Source organism: Gymnoscopelus braueri (genome assembly GCF_963280865.1).
Source record: "Gymnoscopelus braueri genome assembly, chromosome: 17".
NCBI classification, from domain to species: Eukaryota; Metazoa; Chordata; class Actinopteri; order Myctophiformes; family Myctophidae; genus Gymnoscopelus; species Gymnoscopelus braueri.
The window spans coordinates 29,915,117-29,927,333 of record NC_137617.1 but is presented as its reverse complement, the minus strand read 5'-3'; the positions used below and the strand labels follow the sequence as shown (position 1 = coordinate 29,927,333).

Here is a 12,217-nt window from a genome sequence, read left to right as displayed (position 1 = left end):
CTGGTTCTGCTCTGGTCTCCAGGGAGAGTGCAGTGCACAGTTTCACACTGATCTGTCCAACAGTGCTGGAGATTAGCTGTTAACAGACGGGCGGATGAACACACGCACACACACACGGATGGACAGGTGTGAAAACATAGCCATGGCCATGCCTTCAGCCTGGCGGAGACAACTATAACAACAGAGGCAACTTGACAGTTTGTGTAATGTATTTAGATGATATTAGCCAGTTTATATTTCACTTATCTCTTGAACAATACGGTACAAGTACACTTCAGGACCACAATGGAAACAAGCCCTAAGGGCTTTTTGAGTTATCCTTTTAACAATCATTGTAAACCGTACCGCTGTACAATTTGCAAACTGTTAATAAAGTATTCAATCAATCAATCAATCAATCAAAAGAAAACAACATGGTGGTTACTGTAGATGTTCTTACTCAAAGTTACTGTAGATAAAGCCCTATTAGGAAATGTTATTACTGGAATGCAACAGGCAGTTTCTGGGTGGTCTCCATAAGCAACCACCCATCCAACCTGCTGTCCCTCATGTTCCTTACTTATTCAGTCACTTTCCTTGCCTCTTCCCATATTGGATGGCAGCTTTCTAACCTACCCTTACCCCCATGCATAATAAACTGTGATCCAGGGGTCAGATACGCCCCACCATTCACCCGTAGAGAGCATTGTCAACATTCCCTCAGAAGCTTCTGTGCACGTGCGTTAAGTGGGCAGCTCGCCGTGTCGGCCCATGCAGGGTGAGAGAAGGAGGGCAGAGCTCAGACAAAGACCCCCGATTGACATCAGGACAATGGAGCGGGCACACAGCAGCCTTTCTGACTGTGACACGGAAAGGGGAGGGGGGGTAACAATGGGTCTTTCTCTAACACCAGGGCAGGGTTTAAGTGCTGGCATGTCTGCCAGCCAGCCAGTGCCACTGAGAAAAGTGATAATAGCAGACCTGACTTACGTACAGTATATGCAAAAGGAATTTATGTTAGTATGACAGGTGGTTAACAAAATATTACTTTTTCTGTCATTTCTACGGGCATTGGTCAATTTAGCATTTAGTTTAACCACTTAAACCCCATGTTCCCAGGGGTCTGTACTTGGCTCACTCCTTTTTTCTGTCTTCACGTTCTGTCTACACTTTCTGTCTACACTTGCTTATTTTTGCAGATCTATTACTGTATGACATGCCCAGAATAGGGACTCTAGGGTTCATGTGGGGAAGTAGTGGATTAAAAGTTAAAAGCAAGTTAATCCACATTGTTGATGAAGTACTTTGTAAAAGGATCAGGACTGGAAGTGAAGGATTTGGAACACTAGCCCAGGGTATTTGACTGCTATCTTAATAATTACTTCTTCGTCAGTCTCTGTTTAATTCTGGCTAGCAAGGATAGACCATAATGGTGTCAGTAGACTACGTCTTTGTCTATTCACAGCTTTGGCCCTATATCGTTCGTAAGTAGACCATTTTCACATCCATTGCTTTATCTTTTTCTATGCTTTCTTTCAGATAGGTCAGTGTAAAGGGCTCACTGTGCACTAACTTGCTCAGCCGCTAGCTAGCCACCCTGACTACACTTTAAAATGCATCAAAGACACAAATGTCATCCCAAACTGAAATGAATGGAAGCAGATGACCAGAGAATGTTTTGGTAAATGATTGACGGTCTCAAGTTGAGTCGTAGTCAATGGACTAAACATGCCATCCAGACAACATGCCTGTAATGTATGTCCTTTTAACCCATTACGACCTGAGGCCGTTCTACAAAATCTCTTCTAAAAATAAATCCTGTCAAGGACCCCCCCCCCAAAAAAAATTACCACCGACCCCCATCTCAAAATATTTTGTTCCAGGGACCTCCAGAAGTAAATATTTGAGTTAAAAATTATAGCTTTAAAAATAAATATATACATTCAAAGATTTGCACAAATTTTCCCCATTTTTCAAAAATAGCAGATGTACAAGCTCATAGTGTGGCACGAAGTGACGCGCTATGAGCTTGTATATCTGCTACTTTTGAATAGCCAAATAAATCTAAAATGACACAGATGCGTTCCCAGTTTGAATGGGTTAATGATACTAGCCATTAGATTAGACAAGCGTTACCTCCTCCATCTAGCATTGTTTAACAGTGCAGCTTGCCAAGGTACTTGTCCCGCCTTCAACATGCTGTGCTCATTCATATATGCCACCCTGGGTAATATGTGTGAGCGGAGTGCCCAGTCTCTGTGTGGCAGAAACCGGTGCCCAGCAGAGCGTGGCATCATGACAGTATGAGTACTCACTGATGAGCTGACACACTGTATGAGTGTCAGCTCATCCTTGTCTTCCGTTTGATGCATGAGTCACACAACAAACTGAAGACAAGGATGAGCTGCCACGTGTCGATCGTTTAGTAGCTCATTTGCCCAGTTAATGGCTGTTGCGATGACCTGCACACGCTCCCCCTCTCAGTTAGATATTAGATATTAATAAAGTTGACATGACCCTGCCCTTTTACTCACTGTTTGTGTGTGTGTGTGTGGGTGGTGAACAGTGACTTTCTTTTACATTATTCAATCTTCATGCTGCGTAGGTGAAACCAACACCAGATAAGACGACATTGTTATGTTTAATCATTTAGTTCTGAGCTTAGTAACTCTGGCTGCTCTGCTTCCCGGTGTCTGTTATAATCCAACATATCATTACATAGACTTTGGATGTACTAGTTTATTATTCAGATCATATTTAATTACAGGCACGAACCCGCACGCTTTATATACACCGAACACCATCGAAATTCTCTTAAGGGAGAGAGATCATGGTACAGATTAGGGAGGATTAAAGGAGATTAGAGAGGTCATGGCACACATTTATCAACAGTCAAGGTTTTCAGGGCAGAAAGCAGATAGTGCTGTTGTTACTTCACATTCAGAACGCATCTTAATCTGCGTCTGTTATGTTTTGGTTAAGGTTTCCTCAACCTTAGCCAAGACCCGGTGTGCAGAGACCTGGCTTATTTTCATTGTGTCAGCACAGGGGAGCATAGAGGACGGTGGTACTGTCTTTGCTACTTTCCAGATTTGCACTTGATCCAGCACCTCACAAACCTCTCATTGTAGAACGTCTCCTCTGTGGGTTTATTTTTAGTGCAACCGTCTTCTCCTGTCAGCAGGCCTTTTGGAGGAACACTGGACTTATGCGGCTCAGGGGCCCATTTTATGCAGTGGACGTACATGTCTGTTATATCTGATATTATCAGTTAAGGCCTATATACTTTGTCGTACAATGAAAAGCGTACAGTCACAACACATCCCCAAAATAGGGGACGCCAGGTTGAAAGTGATTAAGTAACGCTTCCTCCTTTGTGGCAGTGCTGATTTCAAGCTAATCTCAAATAATTAATATTCGGGCCTATTGATATGAACCCTTTTTTGGGGGGAATAATGATATGCCTGTGAACAGGTTTGTTGGGCAGCAGCAGAGGTTGCGGTTGCAGCGGTGAAGAAAAGACCCATTCTTCTGTGCTGGTCCTCACTGAACGGAAGGAAGGAAGGCAGGCCAGGCCAGGGGCACAGAGAGGGAGAAACACATGAAGACGAGACACAGTGAAATATATGTATACTGTACATAAAGAGAGACCTGACCGACGGAGACCTTAAGTGAGGTCTACAGTAGAAACACACGTGCCTGCAAACATTGTAAAATCCTTGGTTTAAATGTAATTCTGAGAGTGGGAAAACTGGACCCCTAAGTTTGGTATGTCACTGATAACCTTCCTGAGGGTCACGCAGCACTGATAGACATGCATCGCACTCACGCAAGCACAAACACTGACACAAATACGGACACAAACACAAACACACCAAACCAGATGCCACTGAAAGCCATCAGTGTTCACGCGGACCAACTTGTCCCCTTCCTGGGTGGTGATAGTGAAGCATTGTTGAATTGAGTGAGGTTTTGAAGTAGGATGTAGCCCAGAATGCATCACAGCTTGCAGGGCTAAGGCTTCGTGACCCACTGCTTTGTTTACTTACTGGGATGATAAACCTGTCACATAGAGAGAGAGTCGAGAGCTCACACACTGATGAATTGTAGACTAATATGCAAACGTGTCGTGCACCAACCTGAACAAACAGGCAGTGTGAATTAGATGTCATATTTTGTGGTGTTTATATACTGTAGCTGGTCATTTAAACCATTAAAACCTGAGGCAGATTCTACAAATGTCTTCTAAGTCCAGTTTTCTAAAAATGCTTATGTTGCTATATCAGTGGTGCTCAAACTTTTTCATGTCAAGGACCCCCAAAATCATATGTATTTGGCCGTGTACCCCCTATCTCAAAATATTTTGTTCCAGGAACCCCCTGAAGAAAAGATTTGAGTTAAAAATGTTTGCTTTAATAAATACATATTTTCAAAGATTAGCAAAAATGTTCACGATTTTTCAAAAATAGCAGATCTACAAGTACATTTGAGCTTGTATATCTGCTTTTATTTATTGTGAGACACACTCTGAAATCACTCTGACACAGATGCTTTCCCTGTTTAAATGGGTTAATACAAGTAGAGGTTATAAATGATAGTAGAAACATAATCACCTCTGCTTTTTTCTTGTACGCATCAACAGACTATAGCTGCTTTCTGTTCTTTTGGACAATCTTTTAGATTTCATTTGGGGCTTTCCATCTCATTCAGTGTTCCCAAGTGACCTGTTGAATGCTGCTTTTGTGACTTTTGTAACAATGTTGGGGCTTTGTAAAAGGTGCTAAACAAAGCAACACTATCACCTTGAAGCCCTCGTAGCCTACATGAATGTTTTATTCACTGTGTGATAATATAATGTAGTTGATAACACCAAATCACCACGTTGTGTCTTCCAGGTTTGAGAAGGGGAGGATCTACTCCTATATCGGAGAGGTGGTGGTCTCCGTCAATCCATACCGTGCCATGAACATCTATGGGCGTGACACCATTGAACAGTACAAGGGCCGGGAGTTGTACGAGAGGCCGCCGCACCTGTTTGCCATCGCCGACGCCGCCTACAAAGCCATGAAGAGACGAAACAAAGACACCTGCATTGTCATCTCAGGTAACATGGGGAACAGGGAAGGGAAGCCCCCCCCCCTACTGTGGCCGGGTCAAAATAGGCCCCTGTGTGAATTTCTACTGACTTGTAGGTGTAACAACTTTAATTTGAACCTTTTATTTCCTCCTGTTTTTAATTTAAGTTGAATGAAAATGTTCTTAGAGAGCTTTGCTCACAACCTAATGTTTCCTTTTTTATTAATATAATTAAACACAAGGCAACAAAGAAAGTTCACAACATGCTTTCTGATCAGGTATCAGGTTATAGTCAACATTGTACTTTTTTCCCCTTTTTTAACAGAAAATAACGAATACTGCAAACAATACAAACAAAACATACATTCCCACCCTATAGCCCTCCCCTCCCAACCATCAAATGTTTTCTGTCTGGAGCTATGGACATAGCCTACACAGTAAATGCTATTTTTGGTGTACAGATTTGTTGGGGAAAAATCTATATGACCCCCGTTCAGCTTAAAATAGCAGAAGCAGTTTTGCCTCCTCTGTCGCTCTCTCTCCCTCCTCTAAGAAAACACTGAAAAGTGGCCACAAGCTGTGTGACAGCATGGAGAAACTATGTGGTTGATGAAGCACCACTTAGTGGATAGAAGGAGAACTGACCTCCCTAGATCACTGGTGGCTGTCAGAAATGCAGACCAGGACATAACTACTGTATACAGTCACAATATACAGCCTAAATTCATCCAGGGGGAAATAATAGACTGTCAGGTTTATGTTATGGGTTTATATTGGTCTCCAAGTGACTAAAATGACCAGTCCAGTCATAGCTCTCTTTACCACTATATTGTCACTGTCGGGTGCAAACCCTGTATGTCCAAGACCAAAACTGTTTTCAGGAAGTGGGAAAAAAAATAACCTGTGATCCAATTATTTAGTCGCAAGCTCTTGTTTATACTTTTCATTGGTTATATATTTATAAAGTTCAGTTAACCACCTATTTGATCCCTACTAGGCCAAGATGGCAGATTAGAGCCCCAAGTAAGCCATTACTGGATTATGTATACGTTATGTACTCTTCTTTTTGTTTACACAGCAATGGAGTGGATAACACTGTGTTTCTTATTGCAGGAGAAAGTGGGGCAGGGAAGACGGAAGCCAGCAAGTACATCATGCAATACATCGCTGCTATCACCAATCCTAATCAGAGGGCTGAAGTTGAAAGGTGAGACACTCTTATCGGTATTAAAACATGAACACATTGTTGATTCTATACACACAGGGGAGAGATTGGTTTCGGTCAGGAGGGGTACAAGGGAATAAGGAGGCACGTGTGTGTGTGCACGCAGGCGCCTGCATGTGTGCATTTACCATGTATTTTTACCATCCTTCAAAATCCCCACAAAGATAGTAATACCAGTCAAAATTACCTTACACATTTCATGTGTAAGGTAATTTAGCAATACAACAATATGTGTTGTATGAGATAGAAAGAGAGAAGAACATGTTTTAAACACAAGTAAGACGCGCGAACGCTGGAAGCGAACGCAGCTCGAAAATATTGTGTATTTACGGACTTGTGTGTGTGTGTGTGTGTGTGTTTTGACTGTAGCTGCACTCTGGCGCACTGATCTCTATGATTGTGTGAACTGTGACACAATTATTACCGATCTAGCCACGGTCATTCAGTTATAAAAAGCAACACAAAAAGAAAGTGCCACAGAAACACAGTGCAGAATCCACAGTGCAGGGCAGAGATTCATAACCTTTTCGTCCCTTTAAAAATGTCCAAATTGCTGGTCTTCTCCCTGCGGTGATCCACCACATGCACCAAATGTAGTTCAACAGAACCAAAGCGTAGATGACTCATCATCACAGTGCTGTAGACAGGAAGCCTTTGGGACTGATATTCCTTAAGTTTGAAACATTTTATAGGTTGCTATAGATAGGTTGCTATAGATAACTTATCATGTCAGGCTAAAGATAAACACAATCATAAGTCACGAACTAACACTGCCAATAGGCTCTGTGCATAACTGCACTAGTCGGCAACATATTTGAACCAGAAACACATGAAGCTGCCATATGTTTTCATTTTATTTATTCTCGAAATTACACTGAGTAGTTAAACTCATTTGCAGTGTCATTGAGTAATACAATGCATTCAACAACATCACTGTTGAAAATAAATTACAATTTAGGAAATAAAAGGCATGCATGTGAAATATAAAAGTTACAGATAAGAAACTCAGGGTTACGGATGTAACCCCGGTTTCTTTAGAATTCGGAGTAACATACTCACTATGGGATATCACCGCCCCCTGGCGTTGATGCAGAGCTACATACCATAAACTCCCGGGCCATTCATTGGCTGAGAAGGGTATGTCACGTGTCCGGTAGACCGGAAGAGGTATAAAACCTCTTGCGTGACGTGGCTCATCCTCTTTAACACGCTTCCTGCATGCAGATGCACACAAACAGGGGTGTTAGGTGAGTATGTTACTCCGAATTCTAAAGAAACCGGGGTTACATCCGTAACCCTGAGTTTCTTGTCAATTCTCCGTAACATACTCACTATGGGATACATAAACCCCCCTGGGGCTTATAGCCATACCGAATCTCAGGTCCGCACGCCCCCTAGCCATAAGGCCCCGTCCCCCTGGACGTGACCTTCGGCCTCACGGGCGCCCCAGCCCTCCGGGCCGGGGTGCGGTATATAATTGAAAGAAAAGGACCCTGACAGACCAAGTCTGCCTATTCATCTAATGAACAGACACAAGTCTGACCCATAAGTGAAAACAAGGAAACAGGGCCTCCTCCCCTGGAAACCTACCAACGGTGGTTCCGAGGGGACTCAAGAGAAGGAAGGTAGAGAAGGGAACAAAGGCGGGTTACACAAAAGACCTGCCTAACCTCCCCCACCCTAACTAGAGACAGCCGCTATGCCCAGTACAGCGTGCGCCACTGACGCCGCTGCCACATCCAGGCTGTAGAAAGCCGCAAAAGTCGATGGAGACGACCAGTTTGCGGCCGCGCACACCTCCTGGACCGACATTTCCCTGGAGAGGGCCCAGGAAGTAGCCACGCCTCTAGTAGAGTGAGCCTTCAGTCCTTCTGGAACTGGAGCGCCACTACTGACGTAGGCCAGCCTAAATGGCATCCACACTCCATCTAGAAAGCGTCGCCTTAGTCACTGCCTTCCTCCGACCATCTGGGCCGAAGGAGACAAAAAGTTGCGACGACGACCGGCCGACCGCCGTCCTCTGGCAGTAGAGCTTCAACGCCCTCACTGGGCAGAGACAGTGCAGCCGCCTATCCTCTGCCGAAGCGAAAGGAGGCGGATGAAAAACTATCAGCTCAACCGGTGTCTGGGTCACCATTCCGTTCTTGGGAACAAACGCCATGTTGGGCTTAACCAAACCCTGCTGTCGTCTCCCAAGAACCTCATGCACTCCGAACTTACTGAGAGCGCATGTATGTCGCTGACCCGTGTAGCTGTAGTGAAAACAACCACAAGAACCGTTTCGAGACTAACGATCTCCAGATCGAGTGAAAAGGCTCGAACGGTGGGAGGCAAAGCGCCCCCAGCACCACCGCCAGGTCCCAGGCCGGGAACAGAGGCCTAGAGACCGGCCTGGCCCGCCTGGCACCGTTCATAAAACTACGCACCAGCGGATGTCGGCCAACCGTCATGTCATCGAAACCCACGTGACAAGCGGAAATGGCCGCCTGGTACACCTTAACCGTCGAGAAAACCAGACCTTGGTTCAATTTGTCCTGCAAGAACATGAGGATGCTGCGTACCGAGGCCCGGAAGGCCTCAACCGGCGGTGACTGACCCAGACACCATGACACGAACAGGTTCCACCTGTCGTCGTACGCAGACCTCGTGGAAAGGGCCCTCGCCCCCTGGATGGTAGCTACCACCACAGGGGGCAGGCCATAAGAAGTCAAGGTCTCCCCCTCACGGGCCAAGCCCACCGGTCTAGGTCCTGAGGTTGCTTGTGGAAAATCCCGACCCCTGCCTGCCGTAGCAGATCTCTGATCGGGGGGAGGGCCCAGGGCTCGTTGTAGAGGAGAGGATTATTCCTAACCTCCATGCGCCCCACGCCAGTGCCACCAGTGGCACTGACAGTCCGTGGAGTCTGACAAGTTGAGAGGACCAACTCCCGTGACGGGAATGCATAAAGCAGTTCAGTCGGCCAACCTGGCCCAGATCTGGCTTGTTATCTCCGGAGGAGAGGCCAATCTGCGTACCAAAAAACGCCCCTGGACAACAGAGTCGCTCCACTGTTCAGGAGGCCCGGTACCTGTGAGGCTCTGGTTGACGTAAGGCGCGCGTCGCACCACAGCGTCAGATCGCCAGCTAGCCTGTCCAACACTGGAGAGGCCAGGCCTCCCTGCTTTTTGGCATAGCACACGGTCGTGGTGTTGTCGGTTCCGATCAGGACATGACAACCTCAGGTGGACGGGGCTCCAAGAGCCCACATCCACCTCCGGGGAAAAAAGGTCACACGTGGGGCTTGTCCAAACGAAACAGGTGTAAGGCCGAAGTCATGAGACCCGTCGCCTGCACGCATAGCCTGTATGCGACTTGTCGCCTCACGCGAGAAGACCCTAGGCCGAAACGCTGTCTATCCCGCCCGGGACAGACGCGCCGTGAGCCTGGTCTAGCCCAGCGAGACCCCCTATGAAGGTGGTCTGCTGAGACGGGACCAAGACGCTCGACGGACGGTGACGTGAAAAAACCCCTCGACGTCAAGTGGGGAAACGGCCACGTCTGTGTGCCGCGCCACCTCCTGACTGTGGTGGATAGAAAGGAACGTGGAAATAAGCATTGAAAACAATGCTGGTCCACCCATCTCCTTAACGCACCGTCCGCAGAGAGGGTCATACACCAGTACAACCACAGTGTGTTGTTGTTGATCAGGGGAGCTGACCAGTACAACCACAGTGTGTCACTGCTGTACTGAAAAAACCCCTACACACACAGTGTACCACTGAAGTACCGGGATAGTAAAACAGTTCCGGACTGCAAACTCTCCAACAAGCTGCCTCAGCAAGCGAGTCAGGAGGGGCTCTGATGTCACCCAGTGCGGACAACGCACACGTTTCCAACTGGACCGGTGATGTCGCCACGTGATCCAGCGGACCCGCACATGCGGGCCGTTAGAGACCGTGGAAGGGTAGCGGTGGAAGGTGGCCACCGTGGTGTTGCTTTAGCGGGGCTGGCTATGCGCTGCACCAAAAAACCACACTGCAATGTGTGGTTGTTAGTGAGGCCAGTTAGCCGCCAATCGAAGCAACAGTAGCCTGACTGGAGGTTCTGCAAACCTAGCAGCTAACAAGCTAGTCAAGGCTAAATCACCATGGGCCAAGAAACGTTGAGATCCGTTTCCAAGGGAACCGGTTTCTTGTGTGTGCGTCGCCATGGGGACCAAAGACGCTACTACTGGTGCTAGCAGCGCTAACCCTGTGTGCGTTGCCATGGGGACCCGCGACGCTGCCACTGCCGCCAGCGGTGCTAACCCTGAGGTGACCGCCCCAGGCAGTAGAGGTACTAACGGTCCGTTAGGACCCGGCGGGGTCACGTGACCGGTCACGGGGACCTTGCCTGACGTCAGCATCCGGTTTGTCCGCCAGCGCAGCCTGTCTGTTTCCATGGAAACCAACGGCGCTGTCACTCTGACAAACGGGGCCGTCCGAAGTAAGCCTACCTTGGCCGTCGCCCTCTCGTCTGAGCCCAAAGGCTCCGGACGGACACCGTGTCCGACATAGGAGATTATATGCATAAGAGCACGTGGAAAACACACCAGTACAACCACAATGTGTTGTTGCGGATCAGGGGAGTTGATCAGTACAATCACAGTGTGTCACTGCTGTACTGAAAAACCCTGTACACACACAGTGTAACGCTGATGTACTGGGATAGTAAACAGAAGTATCGGAAGTAATCCTTTAATAGCGCCCATGCTCAAGAGGAAGGAAACTTCCTCCCTCAGAGTATTGGCTGCTGGGCCCCTTGCACGGGAAAACAATACTTTTTCTGTCACGGGGGATTTGTGGAGAAATGCAGCCTGAAACCCCTTAGTATTGTGAGCAATACCTAAGCATTCGGCTTGCAAACCTCCATTGCTTCACACACCGAGCGAGTGGCTTGGACGATGACGTCACCGGCCGCTCGGAGAGTGGGAGCGATGCCATGGGGACCGTTGCCATGGGGACCAGTGACGCTGCCACTGCCGCCGGCGGTGCTAACCCTCGGGCCAACGGAGGACTCGGAGGAGTCACGAGACTGGCCACGGGGAAAAACCCCGGCGTCAGAATTAAGCCCAAAGATATATACAGTGAAAACTATATATATATCAATGATTAATCCTACCTTGGCCGTCGCCAGAGTGTAGAAGAGAGAGTAACGTCACGCTTCGATCTCGCCGCAAAGCGGGCCTCTATGGGCTATAGTTCCAACATTGGAACTATCTCATTGACGTAGACAGAGCACTTCCGCATTCCATTCTCACAATGGGATCGACGCTACTGTCATTACTCTCTTCCTAACTTACTCTGGCCGCCGCCATCTTGTCGACAAAGTCGTCCTCCCTAGGAGGTGCTTTGTCGCCCTCCAGCGGCGAACGTGAGGCGGTACGGCCAAGGGGTCATGTCTGACCGAAGTACTTCCGGTTCACAGTGGTGCGTGGGCACTTCCTGTGGGACGGAAGCCTGTGAGGCGACAAAACCTTCCTCCCCGTAGGGGATGCTTTGTCGCTCGTCAAAGGCGAACGTGGCCGAAGTACTTCCGGTTCACAGTGGTGCGTGGGCACTTCCTGTGGGACGGAAGCCCGTGAGGCGACAAAACCTTCCTCCCCGTAGGGGATGCTTTGTCGCTCGTTAAAGGCGAACGTGGCCTGCAAAACATGAGGCGGTACGGCCAAGGGGTCATGTCTGACCGAAGTACTTCCGGTTCACAGTGGTGCGTGAGCACTTCCTGTGGGACGGAAGGCAAAAACCGGCGTGACCCCATTCCACTGGCGCATTTGCGCCCTCTGGCGGACAGGGGTGATGTGGGTTTTTATATTACCTTCATATGATCCAAGAACATGCACAGATTTTATCCAACAATGTCTAGAACATCGAAACTCGGGTGTTCTAGACAGTGTGGGCTTATGTAATTGAGAACGTT

At 47.7% G+C, this 12,217-nt stretch overlaps 1 protein-coding gene across 1 annotated transcript in view; it reads left to right on the top strand.

Moving 5' to 3' along the window:
- Positions 1 to 12,217, top strand: part of myo1d (myosin 1D) — a 147,138-nt gene that overhangs the window by 18,055 nt on the left and 116,866 nt on the right. The window contains exons 2-3 of the mRNA XM_080455315.1: positions 4,875 to 5,083; positions 6,169 to 6,262. Coding sequence (XP_080311441.1) covers positions 4,875 to 5,083; positions 6,169 to 6,262 — 303 coding nt within the window. The remainder of the gene's footprint in view (positions 1 to 4,874; positions 5,084 to 6,168; positions 6,263 to 12,217) is intronic.